This window comes from Silurus meridionalis, chromosome 9, assembly GCF_014805685.1.
Source record: "Silurus meridionalis isolate SWU-2019-XX chromosome 9, ASM1480568v1, whole genome shotgun sequence".
In the NCBI taxonomy this organism is placed as follows: domain Eukaryota; kingdom Metazoa; phylum Chordata; class Actinopteri; order Siluriformes; family Siluridae; genus Silurus; species Silurus meridionalis.
In genome coordinates this window covers 8,277,524-8,300,396 of record NC_060892.1, presented here as the reverse complement: position 1 = coordinate 8,300,396, position 22,873 = coordinate 8,277,524, and the positions used below count along the sequence as shown (strand labels likewise).

At 38.2% G+C, this 22,873-nt stretch overlaps 2 protein-coding genes across 2 annotated transcripts in view; one reads left to right on the top strand and one right to left on the bottom strand.

The window, feature by feature from the left end:
• The window catches only part of efl1 (elongation factor like GTPase 1), a 147,285-nt gene extending 137,152 nt beyond the window's left edge, over nucleotides 1-10,133 (bottom strand). The window contains exons 1-7 of the mRNA XM_046857568.1: nucleotides 10,031-10,133; nucleotides 8,397-8,464; nucleotides 8,228-8,312; nucleotides 7,988-8,121; nucleotides 6,911-7,048; nucleotides 5,219-5,436; nucleotides 504-627 (exon numbers count right to left, since the gene is read on the bottom strand). Of these exons, the coding sequence (XP_046713524.1) occupies nucleotides 504-627; nucleotides 5,219-5,436; nucleotides 6,911-7,048; nucleotides 7,988-8,121; nucleotides 8,228-8,312; nucleotides 8,397-8,464; nucleotides 10,031-10,121 (858 nt within the window). The 5' untranslated portion in view covers nucleotides 10,122-10,133. The remainder of the gene's footprint in view (nucleotides 1-503; nucleotides 628-5,218; nucleotides 5,437-6,910; nucleotides 7,049-7,987; nucleotides 8,122-8,227; nucleotides 8,313-8,396; nucleotides 8,465-10,030) is intronic.
• A 4,540-nt stretch (nucleotides 10,134-14,673) lies between these two features.
• saxo2 (stabilizer of axonemal microtubules 2) lies at nucleotides 14,674-22,178 on the top strand. Its single transcript, XM_046857563.1, has 5 exons — nucleotides 14,674-14,818; nucleotides 15,694-15,873; nucleotides 16,247-16,449; nucleotides 17,749-18,652; nucleotides 22,065-22,178. Exons 1-5 carry the CDS (start codon nucleotides 14,781-14,783, stop codon nucleotides 22,126-22,128), a joined length of 1,389 nt encoding a protein of 462 aa, XP_046713519.1. The 5' UTR covers nucleotides 14,674-14,780; the 3' UTR covers nucleotides 22,129-22,178.
• Nucleotides 22,179-22,873: the final 695 nt, after the last annotated feature.

Here is a 22,873-nt window from a genome sequence, read left to right as displayed (position 1 = left end):
TAAACACATATAAACACAATTAATGCATGATTGACATTGTGGAAGATCTGGAATGGCCTGCTATAGAGCTCTTACCTCTACCCTGTTTAACACGAAAACATTTGGGATTAATTGGAAGACTGACTGCCTTCTGACTCTACATCAGTGCCCGAAATAACGAACACTCTTGTGGCTGAATGAGCAAACATCTCCACAACTGCACTCCAATATCTAGTGGAACATCTTCCCACAATGGAGGTTATTATAGAATCTTATGTTCAGGTGTCCACTGTTTTGTCCTATAGTGTATATTATTGGTTTTCAACCATCACACAATTTTTTTTTTACTATTAAGTGTAGTCTTGTCTTGATTTATGGCATAACATTTTTTTTTTTTAAGTAAATAAGAGGAAACAATTTCTTTCAATCTGGGGCCCATTTGATGCAGTGCCTGAATGTCATAGTGACAAACTGGCTTTTACTCAGACAACAAATGCTTATGAACTGACACAACTCTACTGTACCTGTGCTCCCTTCATGATCTTTTTGGCTTTGGCATTCAGGTAGTAATCCCCCCACAGGGTCTTCTGTAAAAGCTGGACGCGGATTCCCATTTTCTGGCTATAGATCTGTGCAAACTGATGAATGCTAGAATAAAAAAAATGTTCATATGCACAAGTTGTAAAATCACATACTTTTTATATTAGAAAAATAATAATGATTGCATTTAAATCATACTGCTATAAACTGTACAAGCAAAAAAAAAAAAAAAAAAAAACTGTATATTAATTTCACTATTCAATAAAGCAATAATAGACACAGTCTGTTCTGCAACAGATCAATGCAAGCCCTCAAACTCTTTAGGGGATGTGGTCGCTCAGTGGTTAGGGCTTTGGGTTACTGATCAGCAGGTTGGGGGTTCAAGACCTGGTATCGCCAAGCTGCTAGCTAGATCAGACTTTCCCTAAAAAGCATTTAAGATCTTCCTAAGAAACAAACTAATTGCAGGTCAGATGTTTGAACAAAACGAAAAAAGATCGTTGTCCTGAAATTAAGAACAATTTTATTTACATCCGTGCTAACTTTTGAATAAAACAAATGCATTTCATACACAATTTACTGAATGAAATCTACTACCAAAACATTTATTTAAATCCAATTCATTAAGAACTAGGGGGGCTAAAGCAACCGTGGGGGAAGGGGGGGCGTTTAGTAGGGATGGAAGAAAAAAAAAAAATCGATTCACCAAACTCTTCGCAAATTCTTTTTAAAACGATTTTGAGATGGATTTGTTTACCTCAGAATCGATATGTTTAATTATTTTACTTTTCCAGAGAGGCGGTGGGAAGACGTTACCGCTTTTATTCCAACAGAGGGCGAAACCTATTTTGTTGTTGTCTGTATTAGATGACGTCGTATCCGTTTTAAGCTGGCGCGAGAAAGCAAAACCATGGCAGAGGCAGGGGAGCAAACCTCTTTGAGAATTGTTTCTGCACCTTCACGTTTTAAATCACAAGTGTGGAAACACTTTGGATTTTACACAATGCCAGGAAGAGCTGCGCTGGACATGACTAAAACGGTATGCAAACTCTGCCATACGGTGATAGCATATTGTGGCAATACGACCAACTTGAGTGCCCACCTTGCTCGACGCCATCCCGAGCTGAATTTCGGGCTAAACGCCAAACAACCTGCAGCATCTCAACAAACTCTGGATGTGACATTGAGTAAATTACCATGCACTCTGGAGAAGGCAAAACGCATCACAGAGTCGATTGCTCTTTTTATCTGCAAAGACATTCGACCTTATAGCTACAGAATCGCAATATGTATTGAATCGCCAGATTAGTGAATCGTCCCAGCCCTAGCGGTTAGCATGCTGGAACTTTTCTTCAGACTGCTGGAAAAGCATTCCGTGCGTGTTACTTTTGATAGCGGTGACTTGAAAATCTGCGAACGTGTAAATGGTCCGGTTTAATCACACAGCTATAGATATAGCCGGCTCCAAAGGTCTTATTTCAACAGTTATCCAAAAGCACTGCTTGGCTTCAGCAGTTTAAGAAATCCTGCACGTCCATCCTGCCTCCAGTCAATAAGAACACACTTTATATACATTTTAACTTCTAGGTGAAGAATGGGTAGACTTGTTTGATAAATATTTCAGCATTGGAGTCTGAAATAAAAGCAGACTTTTGAATAAGAGCACACTGAGACTCGCCTGTACAGTTTATACTGAACAGAGCTGCACAACACTGGCCTTGCAGAAGTGGAAATGTGGATGCATGCAATAAAGTCAAACATCGACTATTCTATATACAGCATTCTCCAGATCATTTGTATGTTGGTGTAGGAGAATCAGAACAATCTTAGAATTGATGTGATAAAAAAAAAAAAAAAAAGACAGATCAATTGTGATTTATCAGGGTCAGGCGTAGAATATAACAGAGCGTGATTATAGGAAGACAGTCAATGACCACCATTCATCTAGAACGGCACGTCCTGGAGTGTTTTATGCCTCTCCTATTACACTGACAAACTGTGGAAGGCCAAATGACTTAATTCCAGTTATCACTTACATTATGGCAGCTATAAACATCCATTCCCTCACTAGCCTTCCCTTTTTCCTCTCTTGAACATAATAAGATCAAGAAACTGCAAGATCCTTTGACACCATCCAGCTTGCAAAAGCCCTCACATTGGAGACTTCCAAAAAATAACAAATAAACGTCACCATATAATCAATAACCCACTTGATTTATCTGTTTAAGTAGATCATCTGCCATATAAGCCACTGTGTATGTATACAGTTTGCCTCACAGCTTTACTAATGTCATGCTGGTATAGAAAAGGAAATCATCACCCTTTTAACCAATAAGGTTTGAGAATTTGTGTTGTATTCTGAAACAAAAGAATATATGTATATTCAATATGCTACTTATGTCCACATCTTGTATCATGGATTTCTTTCACAAGAATATTGATAAAACAGATGCTGCATACGCATACTTACTACCTTTTTTCAATTTCATCTCAAGTTTTATTATTATTATTGTCCGTACAGCAGAGTCCCTGACTATCTTCAAGCGACGACTGAAGACCTACCTCTTCCTGAAACACTTTAATTAGCACTTTCCAAGTTTGTAGAATTCTAGGGTATATATTTATATTAAGTTTGTAATCTTGCGTACCAGTGTAGATTTATTTATTAATAGAGACTCAAAGCACTTTTGTACGTCGCTCTGGATAAGGGCGTCTGCTAAATGGCGCAAATGCAAATGTAAAATTATAAATTCAGCTTTATTTCTTCTTCTTCTTCTTCCGGCTGCTACCATTAGGGGTCGCCACAGAGGATCAGTCGCAATTTACACAACCGAAATGTATAAATTACACAGTTTCACACACGAGCTAGTTTTACTGTCTGGCGAGGCCAATAAAAAAAGGAAAGAGGCAAGAGCTAAAATTGGGCTTTTGAAACAACAAAAATGTTGTTATCACTCTCGACGTAGTAGTTTTGAAAAATATTTAGTTGAACCATCGTCACTTGGGGGACTGCCTGTATTGTAAATTTAAATTTATTCTTTAATTTTTATGATCATTTTGTAACTTTCTTTCGGCTTCTCCCATCAGGGGTCGCCACAGCGGATCATCCGCATGTTTGATTTGGCACATGTTTTTACGCTGGATGCCCTTCCTAACGCGACCCTCCCCATTTATCCGGGCTTGGGAGTGGCTTGGGTTGGTTCCCTGACCAGGGATCGAACCCGGGCCGCAGCGGTGAGAGCGCCGCATCCTAACCACTAGACCCAGTCATTAAAACCATTTTCATGCAGGTCCTACTGTGTATGTTTATGTTTAAGGTGCTTCAAGGCTAAGAAAAATCAGGCCATCAACACCTATCCACTGCCTCCCCCCCTACCCCCACCCCCTTGCAGATACAGATTGCCCTCTGATCCTGAGAGGTGTCAACTATCCCATCCTTCCTATACAAACACACCGCAAATAACATCACAGGCTACAAAGGCTTCCTCTGTATACTCTGCACACACTCATACGCCTGTTTACAACATGAATAACAACATGGACAACAACCAAAGACTTCGCACGTGCATCTCTTTCGTGATCACACCGCACCGTACACACTTTATATAGGTTTACACTACACACACTTTTTCTCTCTTCTTTCTGTATTTGCACTATTGAAATTTTGTACATATGTAATTTATGCCTCCTCCCTTCCCCCCAATATATTATTTATAATTTAGGTAAAAAAACTGCTGGAGGTTTCAAAGAGTAAAAATTTCACTGTGACATACATTTTCTGCACACATGACAATAAACTCTTGGATCTTGACTCCACATACACAGGGATGCACTGAGAAAGTTGAGCGGCTCTTTTTAAATACATCCACAGTTCTTTACTGCTAAAGAGTGTTAGTTTAAAAAACTCTGATCCATCCAACATGGTACTTCAGTCCTAAGTGCTTTCACAGAGTGTCTCTAAAACCATGAAACCTGACATGGGAATGTAAACATTATTATTACACTTTTAGTGGCAGCCAGTGATATCAGGCTATTTGTAATTATACATATTAAAGAGGTAAAATTACTGTGTTAGAACAAAACATGGCCGGGAGAGAACATACACGGGCGCTGCCAAAGATTAAACCTTTGAAGAGACCATCATCTAGTGGATATTTGATGAACTGCAACAAGGATGTGCACTGCAGATGTGCCAGGCTTATGGACATCTATGTTCTAAGCTTTATGTTCTAAGGGGTTCAAGCCCCAGTATCGCCAAGCTGCCACTCTTGGGGCCCTTGAGCAAGGCCCTTAACCCTCTTTGCACCAGGGGCACTGTATCATGGATAACCATGCCCTCTGACCCCATCTTCCTGACATTGTGGGGATATGTAAAGAAGGAATTTCACTGTGCTTTAATGTACATGTGACAAGCATAAACCATCTTTCCTAAAAATAAGAACGGTTGAAATGTGCATGACAATCAACTACAATATAAATTTTTGGGCGATAATCCAAAACTCTGGTCCACACGAGGGTCATAGTGAACACACTTGGATTCCGCCTAAATATGTTTGCATATACATAGATTACCACCGTCACTTGTTTGCAGATACACTGGAGTAAATGTATAAAACAGACAGAAATATAAGTCCTAACAATATTTTTTTTGCAATAATTCTTAAAGACAAGCTGTGTGTGTGAGCAGTGTGTGTTGTACCTGAAGCCCCAGGAGTCGATGGCGCTGGCAAACACCACGTTGCCCTGGTCAGGGCTGAAATATAGATGCGAGTCGTCCGTTTCCTCCAGGCCTGCGCTCCAGTCATAAACCTGCTCTCCTGAATCAACCTTGGGATGCTCTTCTTGGGCCTGGGCCTCCTTCTCTGCCCGTTCCTCCAGGACTTTAGAAGTGAACAAACTGCCCGTTACGGCGTTCACCTGCACAACACACACTTCAGTCACATGATGCTGTGTTTAATACAACAAAATATGCATCTGTCTATTAAAAGAAATGAAAAATGGATTCAATGGCGATTGCAGTTCTGTATATAAATACTGCAATGAGGATTTACAAACCGTGCACCGTTGCAAAGGCAGCGTAAATTTTATTTAACAAACCAATTTCAGATTGTTTTTAAATAAAAAGGAGGTTATACCGCATTCCCTCAAACCATATGCAAATTAGCTACTTATTAACCAAGTCAAAAAGGTCAGTAGGATCAAATGTAGATGTAAACATTGTTCTAATTTATATAAAGCAGCAATCAATAACGTACAGTGCCGTCAAAAGTTTTAAAGCACCTAATTTTATGGTTTTTGGGAGGCACATGGATGTTCCTTTTGTTTATATCGAATCAAATCAAATCTAATTTTATTTGGCACATACACATACATAGAGTACCAAAGTTGCCAAAGTTGTTCTTTCTTTCTGACCTTGCGATCCTGTTCATCCCAGATCAGTTCATTAAGATTTAGGTGCAGTGACGGGGCAGGCCATTTCATGATTGATAACACTCCAGCCTTAAGCTTGCTTTAGGCTAGCATATGTTAGCATTCCCCAGTTTAGAGAGTGGGGGATTTTCGAGCCCCACCTGTCCTCCGTCACCCAGGGTTTCTACACGTTTCACCAAGTCAAATTTAAGATTTTTTTAAGACCATTAAGAATGAAATTCAAGTAAACTACAGCACTCAGCTCCCCACATTGGAGGACATTTACAACGAACACTGTCTGCGAAGGGCATGGGGCATTATCAAAGATACCCCTCACCCCAACTGAGGCACCTACAGCGAGCAGACGCTACAGGCAGACACCTCAAGCTTAAGATAAGAGCTTGGGCATACGATTTGGCATACGTTTCATCTTGTTGGTTCGAATGAGCCACTGTCTATATGGAATTGCATGGTGTTGAAATATGGAATGGTAGCCATGTTGGCTTTCCGTTCACCTTTCAGTCTCCACCCTGCTCCAAATCAACCCTAAACCATTAAGCTTCCACCTCTAGGTGTGACAGAGAGGGTGAGGTAGTCTGCTAAAATCTCTCCTTTTTCTCTGTCTTACACAAGTTCTCCTGTTAGAGCTAAACATTTGGATTTATCTCTCCACAAAACCTTCTTCCAGGCATTTACTGTTGAATTCTTGTGTGTTTTTGCCTTTTACTGAGTTGGTTGAAACAAAAGGAACATGCAGGTGTCTCAACAACCATAAAAGACTTTTGTCAGGCACTGAACAGGACACTTACACTTTAAACATGAACCAATGTCTGAATGATATATGCCATGCTACGGTTCTGATCCGCAACAATCTAGGTGTGTCTGAGGTCAAGGGTTTCACATTTAGGATCGTATTACTGTATCACAGTATCACAGACAGACATATAAGCACCACACAGTACACCACATTGCACAGCCCTACTTGTTCGAGAATTTTCTGGAGGTGCGTGTAGGACTCTTGAGGACTAAGCTTGAGCTCCACGATTAGCCGGTCGATCTTGTTGATAACGAGCACTGGGCGAATGTTCTCCAGCCACGCCTGCCGCAACACCGCTTGCGTCTATAGCATGTAAATACAAGAAAAGAAAACAGTGGGCAGAGAGAATAAAAAGAAATGAGAAATCAGTAAGAACAGTAAGGCTCAGTAAAAAGTGAAGGCTAACTATTGTTCTTGAGAAAACGGACAAAGCAGACAGAAGTCTAAATCTGCATTGACGATATGCAAACAATGGGAGCTGATTACCTCGCTGACGTGATAAAAATGTAGGTTATAATACAATACTGCAGGATCATTAGGATAAGTATCACAAATTGCTCGAAGTTTATTCAGCATTTCATGGAAGGAGTCTCTAGTGTCAGTGGTCAGAGCTAAAACTGGCGTCAAAACAACAAACAAAAACGTAACAGGCGTGCAATAGTCGTTTTAAGTTTCTATAAAACAAGCGATGGATCGTATTCTTCAATTACTGTAAACGGATGTGGTACAAGAAGAATAAAACGTTCATGTAAGTGCTATTTATAGGAAAGTATTCAACTTCAAAGCTCCTACAACAGCATGTTTTTTTTTTTTTTTTTACTTAATAAATCATTCAGGTACTGAATAAAATGCTCTGTGAAATACTGAAACTTACTGTCTGAAACAGTGGTTCTCAAACCTTTTTCTGCCATTCCCCAGTTTAGAGGGGGTGGATTTTCAAGCCCCACCTGTCCTGTTTAACTGATATTGGTTTTGCTTTGAGTGAATGAACTTCATTAAAATCATAAATGAAAATTAATGAAGGACACACAAGAAGTCTATAAATCCCGCCGTTCATTGTGCCCCACCTGTCATGTTTTTATTCCACACTAGAGGGGCGCACCCCATACTTTGAGAATCTTTAACAATTATCCTTGGATTGCTAATTACACCTTGCCAATGTAAAACGTGGAGGCACTTGGAGTTAGTAAAAATGGAGTGTTGGGGAAGGCGGTGGTTTAGGAATGAAATCCACCAAAATACCTGAGGACAAACTCCTTCTACTGCATCCACAATGACGATGGCGCCATCACACAGCCGTACAGCCGTAGAAACCTCGGATGAGAAGTCCACGTGACCGGGAGAGTCGATCAGATTTATGAGGTATTCTCTCTCTCCTGGGACGACACCGTGGGAAATGCGACGAAAAGTAGACAACAGTGAACACGTTTCACAGAGTCATGCGTGTGTGTGACTGTGAACAGGAAACCTGCACAAATATACCTGTCATATAGTGTAATGAAATGGCACTGGACTTCATAGTGATCCCTCGAATCTGTTCGTCCTCCCTGCTGTCCAGGTAGCGAAGCTATGAATACAATGCAAAAGGTATTACGTCTCAAAACGCAAGACGACACGATCAACGAAGAAGCTGAAGGGTATATATACGTACCTTCCCTGCCAAGCGCGTGGAAATGATGCCATTGCTTGCGACCAAACAATCTGCCAGTGTTGTTTTCCCTGCAAACAGTTTAATTGGAGAGTTATTCGAGAGTTATTGGTAACCAGTTCTTACGTATTAACCACTTTTTATTCAAAGGGGAGTGGCAGCTCAGTGGTTAAGGCTCTGGGTTACTGATTGGTAAGTTGGGGGTTAAAGCCCCAGTACCACCACCCAGTAACTGCCACTATTGGGGCCCATAAGCACGGCCCTCTAATCGTCAGTGCTCCAGGGGGGGCTGTATCATGGCTGACCCTGCACTCTGATCCCTGCTCCTAACTGGACTCACACTCACCACAATCCTCACTACCTCAACCTGCCTTTTTTGTACAACATTCCCAGTTTTCCTATTGCTTGCATTTCAGGTGCATTCGAATGCACAGCTTGCAAGTTGCACTTTAGTAGAAAAGAATATATATATATATATATATATATATATATATATATATATATATATATATATATATATATATATATATATATATATATATTTTTTTTTTTTTTTTTTTTTTTTAAAGCCACACTTTTATTTTTTCATTTTATTTTCATTCTTTCTGGATTTTTCATTCATTTTGTGGTACGGAAAACAGTAATGTAATACGCATTTTTCTGCATATAATATTGTGTATGGCTTTATAAGCGATAAGTAAAAAATTATAATTTCAAAACAAACGAATGAGATACTCATCCAGTTTGTACAGAACTAGTTGTGAACTGGGATGTTCCAGACAGACAGACAGACAGATAGATAGATAGATAGAGAGATAGAGAGATCCATCCATCCATCCATCCATCTATCTATCCAAAAGACAGCAAAACACAATGAAAAAAAAAAAACTTAACTAATTAATGTACCGTATTTTACGGACTATAAGCCGCTACTTTTTTCCCACGCTTTGAACCCCGTGGCTTAAACAACGAAGCGGCTAATTTATGGATTTTTCCCGGTTTCAGGTGAACCAATGAAATTTTTTATATTAAAATCATAAGCGCTCCCACTGAATCGTCCTGCACCACATCATAAATATGGATGAGGTTCCTCTGACGTCTGACCTGCCGCTCACTCGGACTGTCAACAGGAAATGAGAATCATTCGTCACGCTGAAAACGACCGGGCATATAAAAACACACTTCACCTGTGTTCTGAGCTGCACGGCATCGGGAGAAAAGCTTCACCGATGGTGATTTTTAAACGCACGACGATGCCAAAAGATAAACTCCCGAGAGAAATTGTTGTGAAAGGAAGGAGGAAGACAGTGAACAATGACTACTGTTCAGATACAAGCCGTGTAACAGGCACTGTCTTTCCTGTGTAGCCTGTGTAAAGTTCATTCGTTTTAGTGTGACACCTGCGGCTTATTTATGTTCAAAATAAAAATCTTTGTAAAATTCAGGCTTATATTTGGGTGCGTTTAATAGTCCGGAAATTACGGTAAGTTAGTTAATAACTAATATAATACTGTCAATCCTGTGCAAGTTCTTTAAACAAGTTAATTTGTTGTGAGGTCATTTGAACTACTGGAAACCAATGGTTTACTCCGAAGTAAGCCAAACACTATACACCTCCAAACTCGAGTGTAACTTACCGTGATCCACATGAGCCAAAATACAGATATTCCTAATGTTAGATGTCTTCTTCTGTAGCGCAATGATTTTTTCTAAAATTGTGTACCCCATTTTGTTGATATTCTAGAAAACAAAAAAAGAGAAGAAGAAAAGATTAATGTACAGAATGTGATCAAGTAGATTTGTCCCACTCTTTTTAGAGCTACAAGAGTAACAACAAATGAATAATCCTTTTCTATTTAAACTCTGCTCAAAAGAAATGCCTCGTCGGTCAACTTTCAATGCAAATTTACTTTCTTATAACAATTAAATCTACCCAGACTTATTGGCTTAGCAGGGCTGAATAATAGGAAGCAGGGTTGGTGCTAAATTGTGTCGGGTTTCTCACTGCTTTTGTCAGTTGGAATAGGTGCAGATACACTGAACAGGCATAACATTTATACACCTGCCTAACATTGTGTTGGTCCTTCTTTTGCATCCAAAACAGTTCTGACCATTTAAGTATTAACAGCAGCAACTTTTTCAGAAGTTCGAGCTACAGGAGCTCGTCTGTTGGATCGGACCACACGGACCAGCCTTCACTCTCCGCGTGCATCAGTGAGCCTCGGCCGTCCATGACCCTGTCGCCGGTTCACCACTGTTCCTTCCTTGAAGCACTTCTGATAGATACTGACCACTGCAGACCAGGAACATCCCACCAGAGCTGCAGTTTTGGATATGTTCTGACCCAGTCGTCTCGCCATCAAAATCTGTCAAACTCGCTCAAAATTTTTCCTGCTTCTAACTTTGAGGACAAAATGTTCACTTGCTGCATAATAAATTCCACCCACTAACAGGTGCCATGATGAAGAGATAATCAGTGTTATTTACTTCACCACTCAATGTTATAATGTCATGTTATTCCTGATCAAAATACATCCTCATAAACTCCAATCATGTTCTCGACACAGAGGGGAAGGTTGGAAAGGTCAATAGCAGGCACATCTTCACAAGCGGTAGCTCGAAGTTTAAGGCTCAGATCCGAAGCTCGGGAGTTCAAACCCTATCACCGTCCAGCTGCCCCTGTTGGGCCCTTGAGCAAGGCCCTGAACCCTGTGCACTCCAGGGGCTCTGTAGCACTCGTAGCTGTGCTCTGACCCCAGCATCCTAACATGCCGGGATAGGCGAAGAAAGAATTTGGATGTACGTCTAAAAACAATTAAAAGCCCCCTAAAATGAACCATCCTGGATGATGTTAACGTTCTATGAGAGAGCGCCATGTTTGAAAAGGGGGCGGGACATGCGCGCTTTACAGACAATTTGATTGGACAATAAGTGCAGAACAGTGAAATTGAATGAAGCTCAGCGATAAAGATTGGAATAAATCCGACCAAAATGTAATTTTGTCCATTTTCTATACATATAGAGGATTTTAGAGTGCATAAAGAAACTGAAGACACTGAATAATAAGTACAAGGGGGAATGCAATTCAAAATACAGCACCGTTAGGTCAATAAACCTGATTTTATTTACAAAGTCGGTTTTTTAAATAGCGCATCAGACAGATTATCTTCATACATATTTATAAATCTGTAAGAAAAAAAAAACAGCAAGAAAATCACTCAAGAATCATTTATTTTTCTACGAATATGGCAGCAAAAGCCCTACACGTGTTACTATAACAACCAACAAAACCCAGACCGGAAGACAGCACGAGATCCACACATCCACGTGATAACCATTCACGTGTTCATCTCATATCCAGTGGACATGTGCAGCTTTTTACACTGGCAAACTGGAAACTTAGCCTTGTATCTAACTAGCTAAGTGTGATCTCGGGTTTTCTGGAGTATCTAGCTTTTCCAGTTCATTAACTTTCAGACGCACAGCAAGGGCCAGTGCAACACACACACACACACATATATATATATATATATATATATATATATATATATATATATATATATATATATATATATACACAACTCTAGTGAAAGCTGTGGAGATCAGAAGGTTCAATAAAGCAGCAAAACACACAGGACAATATCTACTCACGCTGTTTGCTCTTTTCCCGGAAGTCGAGTAGTGAGATGGTGACGTCAGCGAGATGTCAAAACACACCTGCCAATAAGATTGCCGAGTAATAAATTATAATTATATATATATATATATATATATATATATATATATATATATATATATATATATATATATATATATATAAATACAAAGTTTTTAAACCAAAACCAAAAAGTTAAGGACTTTTAGCATTGGGATTAATCTTCGGAAAATATTAAGCAGAAGGCGTATTGTTATCCGGGTATTTTGTCTAGCCTAAAGGATCATGGGATGTGTAGTTTTAAGCATTTATTGTTTTAAAACCATTCGGACAACATATATCGTATATATGACGTAATCGCATATTAATATATTTTCTAAATGTACCTTAAATTTATTATTTTCAACTTTTGAATACTCTAATCAACATGGGCATGGACGTATATGAATGCTTTATGCAAATGTTTGTTATTAGTGAAAACATAAGTCATCAAGACAAAATATTCTTTTAAATGTTTAAAAATAATTAAAAGTAAAATAATTATAAGTAATTATTTAAAAGTAATTATGTAAATTATCAGGACACCTAAACTATGTTTACACACGGACGGTTTTAAATGCCGGATGAGTGCATTATGGCGGATTTTTGTGCTTGATTTGAGACTTGAAAGTTTCTTTTTTATTATGTCCGAGTAAAGTAAGGACGTCGTAAATAAATGTGCATTGCGGTGAAATGTAATTTATTTATGCATAAATATTTTTTTTAATGGTCAAAGAAATGTGTGACCTTTTATTGTGGCCAGCCTAAAGCACACCTGTAATAATCATGCATAATCAGCATCTTGATCTTCCACACCTGTGAGGTGGATGGATTCTCTCAGCAAAGGATAAGTGTTTACTAACACATTTGTAGACAATATTTGAGAGAAATAGCCCTTTTGTGTACATAGAAAAAGTCTTTGATTTTTGAGGGCAATAACAATATAACATAATTTTGTTCCGTATTTGTTTGCATGTTTGTCACATTTTAATGTTTCAGATCATCAAACTAATTTAAATATTAGTAAAAGATAACACAAGTGAACACTACATGCAGTTTTTAAATGAAGGTTTTTATTATTGAGGGAAAACTAAATCCAAAACTACATGGCCCTGTGTGAAAAGTGTTTGCCCCTAAACCTAATAACTGGTTGGTCCACCCTTACATAATTGCATAACTTGCAATGAGTCTGTTACTGCGCTGTGGAGGAATTTTGGTCACTTATCTCTGCAGAATTGTTGTAATTTAGCCACATTGGAGGGTTTTCGAGCAGGAACCGTCTTCATGCCACAGCATCTCAATAGGATTCAGGTCAGGACTTTGACTAGGCCACTCCAAAGTCTTCATTTTGTTTTTCTTCAGCCAATCAGAGGTGGACTTGCTGGTGTGTTTTGGATCATCGTCCTGCTGCAGAATCCAAGTTTGCTTCAACTTGAGGTCACAAACAGGTAGCCGGACATTCTCCTTCAGGATTTTTTGGTAAAACAGCAGAATTCATGGTTCCAGTTATCACAAAAAGTCTTCCAGGTCCTGAAGCAGCAAAACAGCCCCAGACCATCACACTACCGCCACCATATTTTACTCTTGGTATGATGTTCTTTTTCTGAAATGCAGTGTTACTTTTACTCCAGACGTAATGAGACACACACCTTCCAAAAAGTTCAACTTTTGCCTCCTCAGTCCACAGAGTATTTTCCCACAAGTCTTGGGGATCATCAAGATGTTTTCTTGCAAAACTGAGACGAACCTTTATGTTCGTTTTGCTCAGCAGCGGTTTTCGTCTTGGAATTCTGCCATGCAGACCATTTTTGCCCAGTCTCTTTCTTATGGTGGAGTCATGAACACTGACCTTAACTGAGGCAAGTGAGGCCTAAAGTTCTTTGAATGTTGTTGTGGGGTCTTTTGTGGCATCTTGGATGAGTTGTCGCTGTGCTCTCGGGGTAATTTTGGTCAGCCGGTCACTCCTGGGAAGGTTCTCCACTGATCCATGTTTTTGCCATTTGTGAATAATGGCTCTCACTGTGGTTCACTGGAGTCCCAAATCTTTAGAAATGGCTTTATAACCTTTTCCAGACTGATAGATCTCAATTACTTTCTCTCATTTGATTCTGAGTTTCTTTGGATCTCAGCATGATGTCTAGCTTTTGAGGATCTTTTGGTCTACATCACTTTATCAGGCAGGTCCTATTTAAGAGATTTCTTGATTGTAAAATTGAACTCAGGTTTGATAAACCACAGTTTTAACAGTGGGGGTGGGGGGTAAACACTTTCACACAGGGCCTTGTAGTTTTGGATTTTGTTTTCCCTCAATAAGAAAAACCTTCATCTAACAACTGCATGTTGTGTTCACTTGTGTTTTACTAATATTTAAATTAGTATGATGATCTCAAACATTACAGTGTGACAAACATGCAAAAAAATAAGAAATCAGGAAGGGGGCAAACACTTTTTCACCGCACTGTATATTTACACACACACACACACACAGACACTCGCCTTTGGGAACTACTTGAGCAGCGTAATAAAAGTTTGACGTTGACTGTTGGTCGTCAAGCGGCTTGATTGTCTTGGAGAGCCGTTGCCATGGCAACGCGTGCAGCGTATAAGAGGTTGCCAGGGCGCGCGGCACGTCAATCGGATACAAACCTGATCCGATTTTAAGTCGATTTTGTTTTAACGACTCATGAACAGTCATGAAACGGCTATGTTTGTGTGAAATCTGCGAATGTGGGTAAGAACTGACTCTGTTTCTCTGCCTATACTGCCTAATAAGTGTTTGAGATCAGAGTTTTGCTTTTCTGTAACTTTTATAAATAATGCAGATATTTATTAGTTAGCTTATAAATAATGTAGATTAGACCAGAGACTGGCGTTATCTGTCAAACGCTATAAACTGTCTAATCGGTCAGCATCAGGGAAATGTTTATGGTTCAAACTATGAAGCAATCAACCTTTTGGTGTAAGTGGATTGAATAAAGCTGAAATACTTTCCAATGCCTCTTATAAAACTTACCAAGTTAAGAAACACCCAGTATTTTGTGTTTTTTGAGAGACACATGTCTGATCCTATCGTTCATATGCATGTTTATAAATTCTAGGTGTTTCCAAGCTTTTGGCCTCTTTACTGTATGTATAAAAAAATTTATATATGCCAGATTTGTTATGTAAAAAATCTCTCGACCGAAAAACTGTACTATATCAACATTTATACATATTCCATTATAACATATTGAGCATTTATTCTATCTTCATTATTATAGAACATCCACCTTACAAGTCATATAAATCTGTAGTTCAACCAGTAGAACCAACACTCCCTGACCAAAAAGATTTCAACAGAATGAACAAATTGAGCACCTATTATAAGTCTATGTTTATATGAAACATCCCCCACACATTATACAAGTCATATAAATCTGTGGTTTGCTTATGAACGTTAGAGCAACTTCCTGACCAATCAGAATCCAGACTTCGACAGTGCCTTTATAGAACGATCTGAATTGATGCGAATTGATCAGAAGTGATTCGAACTACTGTAAATACAAAAACAGTGTTGAATTTAAAGAATATAAAGCATTTTTTCAATTTTTCTTGATCTGTCTGTAGACGCCACCGTTGCAAACATCTGCCCACGGCACTCTTCACCAAGGGCAACCAGGGCTGGGCAGTGAGTGAGTATAATGAAAAATACCCAACCTACAAAAACTGTCATCCACCCAAGATTCTTAAGCCCAAACCGGAAATAAAGTGTAACTATGGACCGATGGAGGGAACCACCACATTTAGGTAAACAAAACATTTTTTTAAATTATTTATAAATACATATAAATAAATGAGACATGTGCAGTACTAGTGCAGTACTAGTCATGTCTTTAAAAATAATGAAGTTTAATTAATAATCAGAATAATTCTTTATTATCAAGCATTCAGCCTTTATTTGACTTTACCTGTTTCTTGTCTACTATCAACAAAATCTCTACAGCCAGCAAACAAAAGAATTAGTACAACAAACTGTATATAAAATCATAGGTTGAATCAGACTTTTGCAAAGCACTGTACATTTAATCAATTTCTCAATATCAGATTTAAATCTATTTGAAATTCCTTTGTTTGCATCACTGTTCCTGTCCCCATTTCGTTTCTTCATGCCATGCACCAGGTCCCATTTCATTCCATATGAAGTGAGCCCACGACCTGAAATAAAAAGGCCAAAATACCAACCTAGCCCAGGAGTGATTGACTTTGGCAGCACATATAAGCAGGAGTTTGGTCCATATCAGCTTCAGCCTGTTTTACCATTTCGCCCAAAGGAGAGGAAACGAGGTACTGATGTGAAGGCGGACACACTACCAACTTATAAAGGTAATACAGGAGTATTAGTAGTGCTAATAAGTGTTAAATGGGAACTTTTATTAGTAACGAATAGATACGGAGGAGGAGAAGTAGAATGAAGAACAGATAGATCTGAGAAAAAAAATGCTTATGACAGTAAACAGTAAAAATTTAAGGTTGTTGATGTGATTGTCCTTGTTGTCCATTGTACGTAAAGTGTCCGTGTGCGGTATGATGTGGTATAAAGTATAAAGTGCACTGTGCTGTGCAAGTCCAAAGTTAAAGTGACAGTCCAGAGATTAAAGTGTCGTAGTGCGAAAAGAAAAATATGTGCAGAGAAAAAGTGTGACGATGGAGAGAGTGGACCAGTTCTAGATCCTGGGTGTTTCCTGGTTCAAACTCTGAATGGCCTGTATATATATATATATATATATATATATATATATATATATATATATATATATATATATATATATATATATATATACAGCCATTAGGGTTGCACAAGCCAGTGCACTCTTAGTGCTGGTCTAGGAAGGGCATCCAGCGTAAAACGTGCCAAATCAAATATGCAGATCAAAAAACAGAATATATATATATATATATATATATATATATATATATATATATATATATATATATATATATATATATATTTATTAAAAACAGGGCTGTTGAAATTAATGCGTTGATAACATGGTAATGGCACTGATTTTATTAATGCGGCATGCATTTCTGTGACCATTTTTATTCAAAATGTAAATAAATAAAAAAATAAATATAAAACAGGCAACATTTTCAATCGTCAACGCAACACATTTATTGACGACGTCCTTTCTTTACTCAGATATAAAAAAATAAGTAAATAAACTCACGTTTTAAATAAATACATGAGGTTTTTTCTGTGTGTTTTGGGGGTCATAGTAGTAGGTTTTATATGGAATAAAAAAAAAAAAAAAAAAAAAAGAAAGAATAGTAATGCCCACAAAACCCAAACACTGAAACAGATATTTGGAATATTAAAAATGAGTGTGATAACAGTTACATGAAACAGGTTACAAAATCATTAAACATGCAAATGATATATACAGAATACAACCTAATTGATCGCTCAGAATTTAATATATGGAAGAAAATAAGAGAAGATATTAGAAAATATAACAGATAATGATAAATAGGTATTTCAAAAATAGTGCATGTATTTTTATTTGGTAATGGGTGATAGAACAATTATTAATACAGTACCAGCATTTAGCTCTTTTATTTGTAATCACACCAATGACCAACAATCAGCAAAACTATAATTTTCTTTTTTTTTTTTTTTTGCAGACCATTTTCGTCAGTGGGCGATTACCAGGCAGGAGCCCCACACACCTAAAATGTCCTTCCCTATCCCAACTGCGAAGTACCAAAATACCACAACATACCATGACGAGTTTATCCCACTAGGTCTTGTTCCATGTGAGAGCTTCAAGCCTTCCAATATCCCTAAGTTGTCTGATGTTCCTTTTGAAGGAGTGACCAGTAATCAGCTGCATTACATCCCTCACCCACTGAATGTGCATTTCGTCAAGGCTCCTCATGAGTTCAAACCCAGTGACCAGCCTTTCCAAAACTTCACATCACACCGGCACGACTACCAAGGACTGCCAGGCCAAATGCCAAAGAGCTGCAAACCAGAGCATGTGGCAATATCTCAGGATACACCATTCCAGAGTAGCACTGAGTTCCGAGATCGCTTTCTGCCGTGGCCCGTGACTCCCATACAGGTGCACAAAACACCAGAGTACAAGAGTCCTACGGAGCGAATGGATCTCAGGACTACAACCGGCACAAACTTCCTAAAACACCAAATCCAGCCATTCATTCCCGCCAGGCCGCCCTACAGGCCAGTTTGTTCTTCTCATCCTTTTGAAGGCACCACTACTACGAAGGAAGATTTTAAAGCCTGGAAAGGCGAGCGTCAAGAAACGATCCGCCAACCCTCGGCAATCCAGTTACCCAGTGGGAAGATGGAGGATGTGAGCACATTTAAATCGCACTACATCCAGCACCAACTGCAGCCTACTGTCAGCTGCAAGCCGCTCCCTGCACCACAGTGCAGCAAAGTACCAATGGATGAAGAAACCACATACCGCACCCAGTTCACACCTAAAAAGATCAGCATGTGTCCAGCGAGCATGGATCCAATGCCAGGGTTTGTCTTCGAGAAGGTTGACGACAGAGGTCACAGGTTAATTTTCTTTTATTATTATTATTATTATTATTATTATTATTATTATTATTATTATTATTATTATTATTATCATCATATTATTACTATGCAGGGTTTTAACGGAATTTTAAAAAAGTAAAAAAAAGAAAATTATATTTAAAACCAATTTTAGGCCTTACATTCGCTGTTTTAGGTCCTAAATCATTTTAAATCTTAATTTTCCAATATCCATGTAACGCTACCTCTAATGCTCATTGAAATGCTTCCGCATTACTTTAGAAGGTTTCTGTTCGTTTTCGTGGTGGTATAGTTTGCTATCTTTCTTTTACTACTAAAAATATAATTCGCTGTATTGCACCTACAAGTAAGTCCAACATGCAACAGCCAATCGGCTTTCTGTTATTGGCTCAAATCTCTCATGGATTTCACCACAAACATTAAACAGATTTTATTTTCAGCTTTGGGGAAGTGCAAGTTTATAGATACCTGGCTTAAAAAAAATGTATTTAGTGCTCGTTTAAGGTCAGTAGGTGAGACCTGCGATGTTGTATGGTTTAGAGACAGTGGCATTGAGTAAAAGACAGGAGGTGGAGCTGGAGGCAGCAGAGCTGAAAATGTTGAGGTTTTCGTTGGGAGTGACGACGATGGACAGGATTAGAAATGAGTTTATTAGAGGGACAGCGCATGTAGGACGTTTTGGTGACAAGTTGAGGGAGGTGAGATTGGGATGGTTTGGACATGTGCAGAGGAGGGACATGAGTTATATTGGTAGGAGAATGCTGAGGATGGAGCCACCAGGAAGGAGGAAAAGAGGAAGACCAAGGAGGAGGTTTATGGATGTGGTGAGGGAAGACATGCAGGTGGTTGGTGTAAAAGAGGCAGATGTAGAGGACAGGGGGGTGTGGAGACGGATTATCCGCTGTGGCGACCCCTAATGGGAGCAGCCGAAAGAAAAACTAGAAGCAGCTAACAAGAAGTTTGTGTGTGTTTTTGATGTTGTGATATAGGTCTTACATTTCATTCCTAAAGGTTTTAAAAAGTCGGTGTGAAACCTGCAAAAACCCTGATTACATTTACATTATACCATGACACACATTTTCAAATCCAATTGCTCAGAAGGTGTTGACTAATTATCACCATGTTCTCACAGTAGTGGTAATTGTAATACGAATGATTTATATTAATGCGCTATTTCAAATATAATAACTCATGTGGACACTCTACATAGGCAAAATAATACATTCTGGAAAAAAATATATTTTCTTTCTGTAATGTGACAGTCGGCATTCGCTATATAGACAAAAGTTTGTGGACATCTGACTATAAGATTCATATGTGTGTTTTGAACATTCCATTCCACATGTATTCTCCATTTGCTGTTATAATAACCTCCATTCTTTTAAGAAGATTCCCTAGTAAATTTCCAGTGTGTTTGTGGATATTTGTGATTATTCAGCCACAGGGCTGTTAGTAAAGTCAGATACTGATGTAGGGTGATGAGGCCTGGGGTGCATTAGCGTTCCAGTTCATCCCAAGGGTGTTTAGTGGGGTTGAGGTCAGAGCTTCTGTATGAAGCTGGCTTTGTGCGCAGAGGCGCTGTCATGCTGAAACAGGTTTGGGTTTCCTATTTCAAGTGAATGGAAAAACAATTGTGTGCCTCCAGTTCTGTAGTAACAGACTGATTAGGTCGGGTCAGGTGTCCCAATACTGTCGTCCATAAGTATACTGTATATGTTAGGAGTCTCCAATATTAGAGAGGTTTTTTTGTTTTTGTTTGTTTGTTTTTAACTTAAAGAAAGAGAGGACAAGAGATGCTGGTTAGAGAATGGGGGCGTGTTTATAGCTGCTATAGCACAAGTGATAGCAAATCATGGCAAATTGCTTTAGGCAAAATGCATCATTTGTCCATTTAACTAAACACAGCGCACTGTGTTTCCCATGGACAATTATTGCTGACTCACCACCACCTAAACTTTGGAGCTCTGGACAGGTGACACAGAAGATGCTGCAGAACGAAAAAGGGAGGAACGGGGAGAAAACAGCGAGGGGCGAGGAGATGATTCAGGCCAAAAAACGCAAGAATGTATCCAAAGTTTGCCATAATTTTAAACTAAAACCTAAAGAAAACACTGTACAGTGCGGTTACGGTTTTTAAAGTAAACTGAAATAGATTTGTATATGTTTATTTATAAACAGCATGTTTATAAGGTCTCTGGGCAGTGGGCGTGTAGAGCAGGTAGTGGAGCCGTTTTTTTAAAGTTGCCGATAAACACACGGATTTGGTGCGTGGAAAATTTCAAGCAGCGGAGACACGAAAACCACATCGCGATACGGTGCGGGATTCGATAAATAAATACATGAGGGAGGGAGAATAATGCTCAGTTTTATTAAACGAATAGATTCCCATTACTTTCTTTACGTGGCCACTGCGGAGGGTATTTTTAAACGCAACTGTATTTGTATTTTAATATAATGTGCCAATTAAATGCACTAAATGGGTTTAGTTTTCACCGATGTTCTTTATTTAAGCAATTAAAATGTAAATTTTTCTAAAAAGAAAAAACTTCATTTTAAGAGACCCGTCTTTCTCTCATTTAGTATCACTCTTTAATAAAGAAAAGTACATCTTATCCGAATCGATGAACCAATGAATCGATTTAATAATCGTTAAAATACTCGATTACTAAAATAAACGATAGCAGCAGCTCTACATGTAACATGCAGAACATTTAGAGAGAAATAAATAATGGAAGGAACTCATGACCCGAACTTTCCACAACACGCGTGGCCTTATTTAGACGATTTTTGGGGGCAGCTCATAAAAATGGTAATATATAATAATTAGTGTTTTAGTCATTAACATCATTCTATTAATAGATTGCTGTGTAAAGAGTGTTTTTCACATAAGCTAGTTAATTAAAGAGTTAATTAAGCAAATGCCTAGTGACAAAAATAATAGCACTTTGGATACTTAAGTAAATTTGAAGGCAAATACTTCTGCACTTTTACTCAAGTGAAACATCAAATGTATTTAAGTATCCAAAGTGCTATAAATTATTATTGCTGTAATGTAGTATTATTATTTTGTGTTTTTACTTTAACCACTGAACAGTTAAGAGTAACGCAAGATGTGTCTTCCATTAGTACATTTAAAATAGTAACCATTGGCAATTCACAGTAGTGTATGACAAAGACAACACTTTGACACTTTTGAGAGAAAAAATAAAAATAATTAGGCAGCTTGACACCTTCTTGAATTTCCTTTCCTATAATTTTCCAGTGTTACTTATATGTAGCTTCTTTTCTTAGGTATTATCCCTTGTTGCAAACCTTATGCATAATACAAAAAAGCTGTTTGTTTTTCATTGTTTCATTTACATTTATTTATCTGATTATATTTATAACATTAACTATCTGTCTGTTTATCCAGGTTGTTCCGTGAACTGAGCTCCCAGGAGCAGAAGTCCACAAGTGCCAGAAATGCAGGCTTCTAAAGCAGTGTTTGTGATGTGTTAAGAGTTTCAACAAAAGAAAATCTCATATATAAAAACATAAATCAGCATACAGTCATTATCCACAATGCAAGTCTTAGTTTTAATGTGGCATGAGAAGAACAAAGTGTGTTTAAACCCAGAGAAGTATGACAAACATTTCAGACCTACAATGTTGGCATGAAAAATGAAAATCTGTGTTTAAAACTAACATATTCAATATGCCATTCTGTTGATAAATCACTTTATATGAAAATTACAATGTTCTTTATATTTAGTCTACAGTATAAAACCCCTCCTGGTATGTATTTTAAAATTAGGATAAAATGTAGGATAAAAGCAGTGTTTGGTTTCCAATGTCGAGTTATGAATAGAGTTAACATTGGCATCTATTAAAATGGAGACTCCAATCATTTCCAGTACAACAGTGTGCAAACATACGTACCACAAAATCTTCAGGACTAAAGAGGAGAGGGACCATCTGACTTATCAGTGCTCATTTAAAAAGCTGCATCTCTGGTGGTATTGTAGTGCATTAGTGCCTATGGAAGATGTATTGCAGCCATCAAATTCAAAACGTCCTTATTTTTTAATCGTATATATTCTGTTTAAAAACGTCATGTTTGATTTTTTATTTTTTTTGTGAATAGAATATGGATTTATGAGGATTGCAAATCATTGCATTTTTTTCTTATTTACATTTTGTACAGCATGCCAAGTTTTTTAGATATAGGGTTGTACAATTAAC

Excerpts from the sequence above, each read along its gene's own strand:
- saxo2 (XM_046857563.1), top strand. The coding sequence starts at position 14,781 with ATGAAACGGCTATGTTTGTGTGAAATCTGCGAATGTGG. Across the intron at positions 14,819-15,693 it reads TGTGAAATCTGCGAATGTGG|ACGCCACCGTTGCAAACATC; the intron begins GTAAGAACTGAC and ends ATCTGTCTGTAG. Across the intron at positions 15,874-16,246 it reads GAGGGAACCACCACATTTAG|GTCCCATTTCATTCCATATG; the intron begins GTAAACAAAACA and ends GCCATGCACCAG.